The sequence below is a fragment of the Macadamia integrifolia genome, chromosome 3 (assembly GCF_013358625.1).
Source record: "Macadamia integrifolia cultivar HAES 741 chromosome 3, SCU_Mint_v3, whole genome shotgun sequence".
Classification (NCBI taxonomy): Eukaryota; Viridiplantae; Streptophyta; class Magnoliopsida; order Proteales; family Proteaceae; genus Macadamia; species Macadamia integrifolia.
The window spans coordinates 10,858,833-10,871,878 of NC_056559.1; the positions used below are offsets into that span (position 1 = coordinate 10,858,833).

The 13,046-nt window shown below is 40.5% G+C and overlaps 1 protein-coding gene across 2 annotated transcripts in view; it reads right to left on the reverse strand.

Annotated features, from left to right (window-relative positions):
• Positions 1–1,501: 1,501 nt before the first annotated feature.
• The window catches only part of LOC122073132 (histone-lysine N-methyltransferase SUVR5-like), a 29,621-nt gene continuing 18,076 nt past the window's right edge, over positions 1,502–13,046 (reverse strand). The window contains exons 6-12 of one of the 2 annotated variants that reach the window (XM_042637666.1): positions 6,115–8,943; positions 4,004–4,165; positions 3,389–3,505; positions 3,218–3,321; positions 2,993–3,130; positions 2,474–2,561; positions 1,502–2,012 (exon numbers count right to left, since the gene is read on the reverse strand). In XM_042637666.1, coding sequence (XP_042493600.1) covers positions 1,905–2,012; positions 2,474–2,561; positions 2,993–3,130; positions 3,218–3,321; positions 3,389–3,505; positions 4,004–4,165; positions 6,115–8,943 — 3,546 coding nt within the window. In that variant the 3' untranslated portion in view covers positions 1,502–1,904. Of the gene's footprint in view, positions 2,013–2,473; positions 2,562–2,988; positions 3,131–3,217; positions 3,322–3,388; positions 3,506–4,003; positions 4,166–6,114; positions 8,944–13,046 lie in introns of those variants that run through there. The other variant, XM_042637667.1, reaches the window with a different exon arrangement.

A 13,046-nucleotide genomic window follows, 5' to 3' on the forward strand; every position in this document is an offset into this window, starting at 1 on the left:
GAAACCGATATCATGAACTACATCCTTGTTTTTCACTACTCAATGGTATGCTCCCCTATGCCCGCCTGCTCAGAGAACACTATCAATAATTCAAGATGTTAATGATTTTGTGCAGGTATCTTTGGAATAAGGTTTGTCCGTGTTCAAGATATCAAAAGCTTCAATATAAGCCTAATTGAACCAGGCCTATGCTTTAGTTTTCTCAGCCCAAGCCCAACCTGAGAGGGCAGACTTGGTGCAACGGTATGGTTACTTCATTGCGATCTATTGGTCGTAGGTTCCAGCTGAAAAACAGCTTTTCCGCAAAGCGGGGGTAAGACTGCGTATATTATGATCCTCCCTAAACCTTGTAGTCCAATGAAAACCTAAAACAAAATAGAAAAAAAATAGAAATTGCAGACAAACAATCACGCTTTGTCAAGATTGCCTACAACCATGATGAGTTGAGATCTACTTCACCATCAATGGAGAAAAGGATATATAGCCGCCCCTCCTCCCACCTCTCTTAGATTTTAGAAAATTAACCAATACCAAAATATACATGTAACCCTCAAAAAAATTCCACATGGGCGGCAGCCCCCAAACCCCCCACCATGGACCTACCAGTCTGTTGAGGCCTTGAGGCCTTGATAACGAAGATGACACACAAGGTGAGCCGATTCCTTCAGGTCTCAAGGCCTTTGGCACTACGTCTTTTTAATAACCCTTCATAATCAACCCACACACAAGACATCGTAACCCCAACAATACCCACCCATATTGGTGTTTCCACTTTCTGATATTCTAGATGCAAACAAGAATTGGTGATTACAAATTTTTTTTTTTTTTTTGGCAACATGTACTTATCTTGCTACTAATTTCCTCCAATTTATTCACAATCAAGGTCGATGTAACAATGTGGCTGAAAACACCAGAAGATTTCTATCACCAGGGACATCTCTAGGACACTATACCATTGTCCCCCCTAACCCCTCCCCCCAATGTGAATTTTCCCATTTTAATTTGCACAGATGTTAAAAACATTGTTCATAATGTTTCTTGACAAGGAAGTGGTGTTATTTTTAAAGGGAAATTTGTCTCACTTTAGAAAAAAACGTATTAATGCAATTAATAGAGGCCTTTCTCACTGGTTTGAAGCAGGCAAAGGAAAATGACTAAAATGTGAAAGAAATTTCGAGTGATTCTAAAGGTCATAATCTACTTTTGAACAAAAGCACCAAAGCGTGGCCTTGGAGCGCTATTCCTCCTCTTTTTTTTTAACTCATTTTTATCTCAGGCAATCCAATGATCTAGTGCTTTTGTTTAAGCGTATCACTTATCTTGTAATGGACAAAAAGTCTAAAATCCAAAACTCAGGGCACTAATCTGGATGTACTAAATTATCTCTTTTAATGAATTTTTCTTTAGGCATTAAATAAAAAAAATAAGAATAATAAAAAATAAATATAATTAAAAAAATTAAAAAATAAAGAAGAAGAAGAAGAAAGAAAGATATCAGAAATTTTATCGTACAGGAAGTACAGTGACTTTTTTTTTTTCTTTTTTTTTTGATGAAACAGGAAGTACAATGTGACATGTTCTGAATTGGATGCTTTTCTTCTCTAATTTTTTTCTAGTAGAACAGAACAAAATTCTCTTAATAAACAATCAATCGGTTTTGAATCCAAAAGTTTTTCTACTGTTTTGAATAAAATCAACAAATCTTCAATGGGGACTTCCTTTTTTATTTTTTTTTGGACGGACCGTTTCAAGGCAAAGAATGATATATTTTCTTAAACATGAAAAGCTTTCCCATTTTATTAGCAGCTCAAGTTCTGATAATCTGATTGTAGTAGTACCAAATTTCATGTTGCCTCAGAAGAACTAGACCTCCAATATGCTTCTAGGTGAAACTGTCCATAAGCTCAGTATAAGCGACCCCGGCAGTTGGAAGCACCACAATGGCAAGGTCGACCACCTCCCGGTAGTAGCTTGTAGCGATAGTCATAAGCTAGCTCCTCTCCAATCGCAATCTGCCCATAAGAGCCGGCAGGTCAGCAAATAAGTTAACTGAAAGAAAATCAGCTTCTGTTGTCCTACACCATCAAAGTTCATGAGTAATCATTGGCATTCGTAAGGGCTAGAACCAGTTTGCCCTTACATACAGTTGGTGGTAGGATAGGAACTACCAAAATTGGTACAATTTCTACCTTCGCAACACACATGGATCTCCCAGGTCAGTTTATCTTAACCAACTCAGATTATTTCGGTAGTAGCACAAGTAGGAACCAGGGAGTAAGGGACCCTTATTCAACCATCCCCTATCAAATGGCAGAATTTGTTCCCATGCATCATGCCCTGGAATACTTGAATTTCGAAAAGGTTGTCCAGTCTTGTCAAGTCATATACAAAATTCAGTTTACTGAACCTGTTAGCCATGTCTTATATAATGGAAGAAATAAGCATCCATACTGTAAAAGATTTGAGTTCATACATCACGACTTGCATAGAGACCAATATGTGCAAGCTGGCAATCCATGCTCTCCACTAGCACTTGGTAATTCACAAGGTTTGGCGAGCAACTACAACCAACAATCATATACACAGCAAATTAAAAAGCAGTGAATATATCCTAGGCAGAAATAGACAGAATGTTGGTTGTGTCCATAATGAACACACACATATTATTCCATGATAGTATAGCTTATATTTTGCCTTCCTAATGCATCAAAATGAAAGCTTCAATTAGCAAGTTCTGCCTACACCAAACATACATAGCAGAATTATGTAACTTGGTCACCCATTCAAAAGCAGAAACTCGAGTAAAATTGCTGAAGAGGAATCTAGTTGTCCCAATATGCACGAACTTAGAATGTTAAATGGAGCATTGGATGAATGCTCCAAAATGATTTGAAGGTGGACCATGAATAAGGGAATAGATTTTACAGGGCTCATTGGCAAGAAATCACATTCACATTCAGCAAGACAGCTTCACCAGTAGCTTATTACTTACCTGTGATTGATGAACCGTGAAACATTCCCATATTTGGTAGCATCAATCACGTAAGGGACAGCACCCTCGGTCAGTCCATTCAGGTCGTTGATATGAGTGTCAATGTCATACAAATAGCTGCAGCCTTCAGTGTCATACCTGAAATTTTGAAACAGGCTTGGTCAAGATAAAGCAGTAGACCTATCATTGGAAAACAGAATTCAACTGTGGAAAAGTATCTAAAACCTCTCGCCCCTCCTGTTTGCCTCTTGATCATTTAAAACCTCCCCAATGTACTCACACACAAATGTCCCACGTGAAATTGCTTCAGCAGCTCTTACTGCCCAACCCTGTGAAGCAGAGGAGGAAATTAATATGGGATTCATGAACACCAACAGATAGTCCATCAACTGTTACCTTATTTTTTGTCTTGAAGACCTCCAATTTGACCTGAACACCATTCTGCAAAACCCTGTTCTGACAAGTTTTGTCACAGCTGCACATGGAGTTGCACTCATAGACTAGGTAACCCTCCTTCAAAGTTCAGGAAAACAAGAAAAGCATCAAGTTTAGTGACCTTCCTTTGTTATAAAATGAATATGTAATGTAATACTCTATTAAAATGCCTTGAAGAGAATTCAGAAGCCAATATTATTATGTATCTAAATCTAACCCAGGAAGCCTGCTGGGCCTAAAGAAGGTAAAAAGTCCAGAAGAAAATTCCAGATTGGAAGGAATTTTCTTGACGGGACCCATCAAAACGTGAATAATGCAGAGCACAGAGAGAAGAGAAAGAAGTGTGCATCATATCAGTATGGAAAGGTGCATCATATCAGTATGGAAAGATGGCCAACCTAACCCCAAAAAAAAAAAAAAAAAAAGGATAGATGGCCAACCCCTCTCAGAACATGTTTAAACTAAAAGAACAGAAAAGACCAGTAAAACCCTCGACCAACCAAGACTAGCATTCCAACAGTTGAGCATATAAAATAACGAATGCAATAATTGAAGGTGAAAATCCCATAAAATTACCTCCAAAATGATCTGGCCTTTTTCATCATATGGAAATCTACCACGCATTGTTTTACCATAAATGTCCTCCGCATTTTCATAATCATTGTCAAAGAGGTACACATGATCACATGTTTCAGGATAACATGTTGAATGCGGGCAAGCACATCCTAGCTGTGAACTCTGTGCAGAAAAATTCAGAATACATTAATATTTGTTTATAGGAATGAATACACATACACAAGCTGACGCACATACTGGGTACTCAGGACCAATCAATGGGATCCATCCAAAGAAAGTAGAGAACAAAGATATTTCCGGCATTGACCATCCATACTTTTTTGCAAAAGTCATGAGAAGGGCTGACATGGCCAATTCAAACTCTGACATGGCCAATTCAAACTGTCCATCAAATGATGATCCCTCTTCGAATGGTCATTTAAGAAATGCCCTTGCCCAATTTTAACGCATAGTGCACCTTGCATTGGATTTATTCCCTCTTGAATGATGGCCACAGAATTATTTAATTTCTTCAGTAAAGGAATTGAAATAACAATAATTGCAAAAACCAGAGCAGACATCAAACCAAAATTGGCTCTGGTTCCCTTTCCCATTTTACTACTGGTTGTCACCAAAGAGCAGGAATCCAACTGTAAATCTGGGAACAACTTGGGTCGCTGGTTCCAGTATAACCCAGCTCAACCAAACCAGTATGGTTTTAAGCACTATGACCACATTAGAGGTCTATCGAGCTAAAGTCACGATGTGGATTATGCTAAATTGGCAAAACATTCACATGGCACCTCAGCCACCCACGTAAGAAAACAGGCCATCAGACTTTACCAAACAGAGCATCCAGGAAAACCATTTGCACAATTGTGCACACATACATAGACATTCTATTAATTCTAACAAAGAAAGAAAAAGAAAGGTAGGGAGAATTAGGGAGATAAGAATCCCATATACAACATATGAACGTAACCATCCAATATATCAAGCTCTTTTTAACAGTTAGAAAAGCAGAAGTGGAGGATTAAGGCAAACAAGTACAGCTCATAATGGGATTATATATTTCGGGACAAGATCTCCTTTTCCAAACCAACTGCTTAGTGTACTGCATTGACACAGAAGCACTTCCATGGATCGACCTGAAGCAGGTTTGGGAAACCAGATCGAGAACCGGGTGTAATTGGTTTTTGGGTCTAGTATGATTTTAGGAGTTTTTAGGAGTCTTTTCCCTTCTCTTATTTTATATGATTGTAATCCAAGGAATTAGACAGATTGAAAGAATGAATTGTTGAGTTTTGTGGAAGCCTGCATGGCTGTGTGCATGTGCGATTTCTTTCCTTCCTCCCTCCCTCCCTTCCTTCTTCTTTATACTTTCTGGGCAGTTTTGACAGTCCAAAGACTTGAATATAACACTGTCAATTCTTCCCTTTTCCCTCTCAGATTTTGGGACTGGTGCTACTCCTAGGGGCAACTAAATCAGTCCAACTTGGTTACTTAAAGAGTGCTGCAGTACTGAGAACCAAATCCTCAACAGAACTGAGTTCAGTTCTACCACCAAGGTTTTCCCAGACCCGTATCCTGCTATTTGATTCCCTGTTTGGCCTATTAACACTTGCATACAAGAGGATGGTGGGTCTCCTCTTGAAATCTCAGGTTCACTGGTGGTTAAACAAAAGAGTTCTCTTGCCCAAACTGAAGTCATATTACCACTGGTTCTGTTGCTGAAGGTTGGAGGCGACTGTTCCTTCCCCCTTCTCATTACTTCTTTTATTTTGCTTTCTTAAAATTGCACCTCCTCTCTTTTATTAGCATTTGCCCTTTATCTCTTCCTAGTTTACCCTTTTCAAACAACTTTACCATAACACGACTTACAACTTTCTTTTGTTAGAGTGCTTTCGTTGACATCCACTTACCTATCTCAGTTATGTATTATTTGCGAGGGCCTGTAAGCGACCCAAATCGGGTTTTGAAACCCCAGATCTGCATCACACATGCCCTGTATACTTGTTATATTGACATGCAATGATGCAAATATCAAAGTGACACACCTACATTCAATGTTTCATAATCCAAGCTAGACAGGGTAGACCTAAGACTAAAGAAATTCAGAGAGTAATGCATACCTCAGTGTCAAGGCCTAGGGATGGATCAAGAAACCGCTCAGTGACATAGGTAAAGCTCTCCCAAGGCATCTGACAGCCAGCATTTTTTTGAGCAGACCCGTCCTCTAAAATGTTGTCGACCGAACCCATAAGATCGTCATCCACCACACAAGCTACTGGGACTGATTCCCTCCCAAAGCTAACATCTTCACATAAGACTATCACTTTTCTCGTAAGTTTTGCTTTGATATGCTGAGAATCAATTATGTAATGACACTCATCCATTTCCCACTCCATACTGCTTATAGATCCTACTGAAAGTGTAGATGTGGGTTCGACAAAACTACTTGGGAGAGGCATCAAGGGTGATGAAAACTGGGAGTTTATGACTGGTTTACATCCTTTAGGACAGATGAACCCTTCTTGATGCCACTGCACTTGAATATTAAATTCACTGCAGAGTTTGGCCGCTTTCAGATACAAACGCTCAGGTAATACTCCATACTTCTCCTGCAGTGTCGCTTGGAGGCTTACCCTGCAGCAAGTTGAGCGAGCAACAGAAAGAATCTCAGGGTTATGTGGTCGGGGCATTGTTTTCTTAATCCCAGCAAACAAAATCTTGGCAACAGTCGAGCACTGTGGTTCAGCCAATCTATCAAGACCTTCAGTCTCATTTACCTGAGCCTGCACTGCAGTCCCCCCATTGCTAACTGACCCAGATGACTGAATGAGTTTCTTCATATTCAAATTTCCCCTGTTCCTGATTCTATATGATGCTGCTCTGAGACCTTTCTTAAATCCAGGATGGCTAAGTCTCCCTGATTTTAGTTTATAAGGTTCAACACGGGTCCCTTTCTTGAGTGTGCGTTGGCCTATAGAACTTGGATTCATATGAGCAGCTTGATGGTGGCGTCCTAGATCGGGTAGGAGATCAAACTTCAACCCACAAAACCGACAAATAAACCTTCGGGCTCCACATTGAATCTTGGAGTTATTTACCATGCCATCATCATTGCCTAGCTTGGTCTTTGGAGGAGAAGCTTCACCTGCAGATACATTCTGATGTTCAGGAATGCTTGGTTGCCCAAAATCTGCAGAATGCACAGAGAAGACATGCAACCATAGCTGTTTGGGATTCTCAAAATGGCTACCACAAGGTATACACTGGGAAAGTATGCACTGCTCTAAGAATTGCACCCCATGTCTCTCTCTCACATGGGTCTCAAGAACTTTCTTATTTGTAAATGAATTCATGCAGATTGCACAGGCATACCCTCTGAACAACCAATGTGCCTCTTTCTTGTGAGCACCCATCCAATGGGCTCCTAGTGCTTCCCCATCACAAAATTCCTCTGTACAAATCTTGCACTTAACAGACCTCTGAGTGTTGTGTGTATTCTCATGGACCACAGGCTTCAGGACTATTTGTTCTGCACGGGAAGGGGAAACTGGCTTATCTTCATTCACATTAAAGCCCCAGAGCCTCTTGAGCTTCTCTTTTTCACAGCAAACTAATTTCTCAAGGCATTGACCGACACATAAATCTTTAGAAGCATCAAATAAGATCAATTGGAGTTGGGCCTCCTTAGGAACTGGGTTTCGGTGGGAAACAACCTTCTTGATGTAATCATAAAGAAGCTCACAAGCTTGATGCAAATGTAATTTTTGCTCTTGGGAGCTGCAGTTCCGCAGAAGATCAACAAATACATCCTTTGATATTATCCTGCTCTTACCATTCCTTGCCCGTTTAAGAAAGCCTGGTTTGTGTTTTTCGCAATACAGTGAATGCAGCCTTGCACGTTCAAGACAAGGATCTTTGCTATTTGTATTGTATGAGCCGATGCACTGCAGCAACTCCGTACCAGTGAAGCCCTTAATGGGATGCTCAGATTTCTCATTTATGATATTTTTCACACTTAGGGGTTCTCCCTCCATAACCGAGACTGCAATGTTTTGATCTGCTAAAATTATTTCCTTGCCATATGCAGTTCCTGACCCAGGAATCTTCTCCTTGTGCTCACTCTCTTGCTTATTCCCTGATGTGGTTGAACTTTCAATATTCATCAAGTATTGACTATTCTGAATCTTATGTTTCTTGCAAAATGGGAAGCCATATTGAGACCGATGCTTACATTTCGTACCATGAGTAGTGGTGCCTTCACACATGGGCACATTAATAGGAGATTGTTCCTCCTTTGCAGCTTTACCCAGAGAGGCCAAGTGTACACAACAGTAAACCTCACCATCACTTGCCCACCTCCCACACTGCCTTCCCTTAGCTTCAATAAAAGCCAGGCACTGGCGGTATTTATTACCAGGATCCAACATTTTGCTACCACTCCCTCCTAAAACAGTTGTCCCTTCCACTTCTGCCATTTGGATGAACTCAGGATTTTCAGCTTCAACTACAATCCCATCCCATCTGTCCGCCATGCTACCATGATACTCTGTTCGAACAGTTCCCTCAGTAAATGCTCCCTCTTTGGGACGCTCTGGCTCCAACGTTATAGTACTTCCAGGACCCTGGCTATTGAAAAATGAAGAATCAATCTCAATCATGTTAGCTTGAGGATGAACACCATGCAAAGGCACAGCTTGCAACTGGGAAGCCTGAACATCTGCACGACGGACTTCAAGCTTGGGCCTTTTCCTGCTGCTTTGGGGATCCATTGTCATGTAGTCATCACTGTTCTGCTGTTCTGTGTCTCCACCACCAGCTATGGGTTGTGAAGTTGAGAACCACTTCATGACTTCTTGCTTCCAGGTCTTCCACTCAGAACCCAACTCAGGCTGCACAGGTGCATTCCAGAGCGCTTCAACGTTATTCCACAATACAGACTCTACTAGTTCCTGGGTCAACAAGGAAAAAGCACATTAACAGTGATGGAATGTGAATGGGAAGAAAGTGACTAATGATCAATCTAAAAATGAATAAAATGTGTATTCAAGCTGGTGGCCAGGAACGAAATTTTGCATTATCAATGTATATCATGACTAGTGGCCAACTGTATTCTAGTAACAAAAAGAAGTTAAGCTCCAGCCATGAAAAGGCAGAGCAAAGACTTTTATGAAGTGAAGACTACCATAGGAAAGACAATAGAGAGAGGTATTAAATCCTGGACTACATCGACCACGGTGATTTCTGTAAAACGCAACCCTAAAATGATGCAGAATATAATGGAAAAATAGAACAAACAATGCACACAGATTTACGAGGTTCGGCAAGGTTGCATAAGTCCCCAGTGAGATGAGATCCTGCTTCACGATCAATGCAGAATAGGGTTACGGCGCTCGTCCCTCACACCTCTCAGTATTGCTTGCATTACAGAGAAAGAAACCCTCGCTACAAATATATAGCAAAAAACCCTAATCCGAAAAGTACACAATTGCCCTCAAATAAAAATTAAAAAAATTCGAGCGGGGGGCAGTGCCCCCCTACACCCCCTGTTATGCAAGGGCCTCCTACCCCCTTGCAACCCCCACGGCTCGCTAACTAGCTAGCAGGACCGCCATCCTGCCTGTCGAGGCACAGCACTAGTACTCCCTGGATTAAACTACGACGGAATACAAGACATCGTACACCAACAATCTCCATCTTGGCTTGAATTCTGTCAAGCCTCCTGTAAAGATAACCTATAGAAGTCTTCATCCCCGAACCTCATCAGAGGTACAAACCCGCACCTGTTTGGTGCGTCCCTCATCTTCAACAATGAGTAATATTAATCAAGTCCAAACAGGACTTGAACTTCTCTGTAGTAATTGGCTTCGTAAACATATCTGCAGAATTGAGATCTGTATGAATTTTTCTTAAGTGAATACTGCCTTCTGACACAAGCTCCCTGATCTTGTGAAATCTCACATCAATATGCTTTGTCCTTGCATGAAACACCTAATTCTTTGCAAGATGTATGGCACTCTGACTGTCACAATGTAACATTGTACCTCGTTGCTCCAACCCCAACTCATGAACCAATCCAGCCAACCAGACTCCTTCCTTGGCAGCCTTAACTGCCGCCATGTACTTTGCTTCTGTAGTGGACAATGCTATTGTAGACTGAAGCATCACCCTCTATGATATAAGTCCACCAACCAATGTAAATACATACCCTATAGTAAACCTCCTCTTATCTAAATCACCAGCATAGTCGAAATCAACATAACCTGCCAATTCTGCGGAACTTCCCTTGCCACTAAACATAACATCTGTATCTTTAGTCTTGCTCAAATATCTAAAGATCCACTTAATTGCATTCCAGTGCTCCTTCCCTGGATTACTCATGTATCTGCTAACAACACTGACTGCATGAAATAAATCCGGCCTGCTACAAATCATAGCATACATGAGACTCTCAACTGCGCTAGCATAGGGGACCTGAGACATATGCTCCACCTCCTTATGTGTTGTAGGGCATTCCCTTTCAGATAACTTGAAATGGCTAGCTAATGGAGTGCTAATCGGCTTAGCCTTTTCCATGTTGAAACGCTCTAGCACCTTTTCAATATACCTCTTCTAAGTTACCTAAAGTTTACCTGCATTTCTATCTCTAAGGATTTCCATGCCAAGGATCTTCTTAGCAGCACCAAGATCCTTCATCTCAAATTCAGCACTCAACAAAGACTTCAAAGAGACTATGTCATGTTTATTCTTTGCAGCAATGAGCATGTCATCAACAAAAAGCATCAACAAAATAATTGAATTATCACTTGACACTTTATAATAAACATAACTATCATACTCACTTCTTATGTAGCCAATCTTCATCATGTGGGAATCAAAACGTTTGTACCATTGTCTAGGAGATTGCTTAAGACCATAAAGCGACCTCTTAAGCAGACAAACATGATCTTCCTTTCCTAGCACCTTGAAACCTTCAGACTGCTCCATGCAAATCTGTTCCTCCAAGTCACCATGAAGAAATGCAGTCTTCACATCAAGCTGCTCAAACTCCAAATCATACATGGCAACCAAAGCAAGTAGTACCCTAATTGAAATGTGTTTCACCAGTAGAGAGAATATTTCATTGTAGTCTATCCCTTCCTTTTGTGCATTGCCCTTGGCTGCAAGTCTGACCTTATACCTTTCACGCTCCTTCTCAAATGCTGCCTCTTTCTTACGAAAGACCCATTTACACCCAATGATTTTTCTTCCCTTAGATTTTTCCACAATCTTCCAAGTTTTGTTCTTCTGTAGAGACTCAATTTCCTACATCATAGCTGCCATCCATTTATCATGTTGTGCATCACTCAAAGCATCATGGTATGAAGATGGATCACCTATACCTACAGTGAGGGCATAGGCAACCATGTCCTCAAACCCGTATCTCACAGGTGCTTTGTGAGTACGCTTCCCTTTACCCTTTGCTACAGTATAGGGAACTTCTACTGCTTCCTGTTGTCCTGGTAAGTCACTGGATGACTCATTTTCTCTTGTTGTTTCTGACTCACCTAACTCCACCTGCACAGTAGAACCTTCTTTATTTTCACCAACTGTTTGTGAATTACATTTTGACTTCACCATATGCGACTCATCAAGCACATCGTCTCTGCTAATCACAACTTTCTGTGAACTTGGATCCCACAACTTGAATCTCTTTACATCTTTCTTAAAACCAAGAAAAATACACTGCTTAAACTTTGAGTCTAACTTGGAACGCTGTTCACTCTCAACATGTGCATAGGTTAGACAACCAAATATTTTTAAAATAGAATAATCTACTGATTTTCCTGTCCATACCTCTTCGGGAATTTTACAATCAATCGCCTTTGATGGAGACCTATTGATGAGGAAACATGCCATATTCACTGCTTCTGCCCAAAATCTCTTACTCAACCCTGCATTCAGCCTCATACTCCGAGCTCTTTCTAGAAGTGTTCTGTTCATCCTTTCAGCTACACCATTTTGCTGCGGTGTCTTTGGAACTATGCAGTGACGTGTAATCCCTTCAGCTTTACACAATTTTAGAAATGGCTTGTACACGTACTCCCCTCCATTATCTGTTCTCAAGTACTTAATTTTTTTTCCTGTCTTCCTTTCTACCTCAGCCTTCCATTCCTTAAATTTAGTGAACACCTCACTTTTATGATTCATGAAATAGATCCAGACTTCCCTTGAGTAATCATCAACAAAGGTCACAAAATATTCTACCCCACCTTTAGATTTTGTTGTTGAAGGACCCCATACATCATTGTGTACATAATCAAGCACCCCTTTACTCTTATGTTTTGCAGTTTTGAAACTAACCTTGCATTGTTTCCCGAACACACAATACTTACAGAAGTTTAGTTTACAAGTTTTCACTCCGTTCAATAGTTTCCTTTTATGAAGCTCCATCAATCCTCTTTCTCCCATATGCCCTAATCCCATATGCCATAGATAGGTATCATCTGTATCAAATCTCGCATCTGTAGTCACAGATGCTCCACTTGTAACGGTGCTCCTTATGAGTCTGTATAGGTTTCCTGTTAGCTGTCCCTTAATGACAACCATAACACCCTTAATAACTTTGAGAACTCCACCTTCTGCTATGTACTTGCAGCCATTTGTGTCAAGTGCCCCCAAAGATACTAAGTTTTTTCTTAATTCTGGTACATGTCTCACATCTGCTAAAGTTCTTACTATCCCATCAAACATCTTGATTTTGATAGTGTCTATCCCAATGATCTTGCATACAGCATCATTCCCCATTAGGACAGACCTACCATTATATGGTTGATATGTATCAAACCAATCCTTATGTGGACACAGGTGATATGAACATCCAGAATCTAAAATTCAAGAATCAGAAGGTGGATTCTTACCTGATGATATAGAGAGTACATCTCCATCATCTCCATCTGAACTGTCAACCACGCTAGCTTCCTTAAATGCCTCATCTACACCTTTCTTCTTCAAGTCCGTCTTCCTCTTCAAGCACTCTCTTTTTAGATGACCTTCCTTCTTGCAATAGTAACAA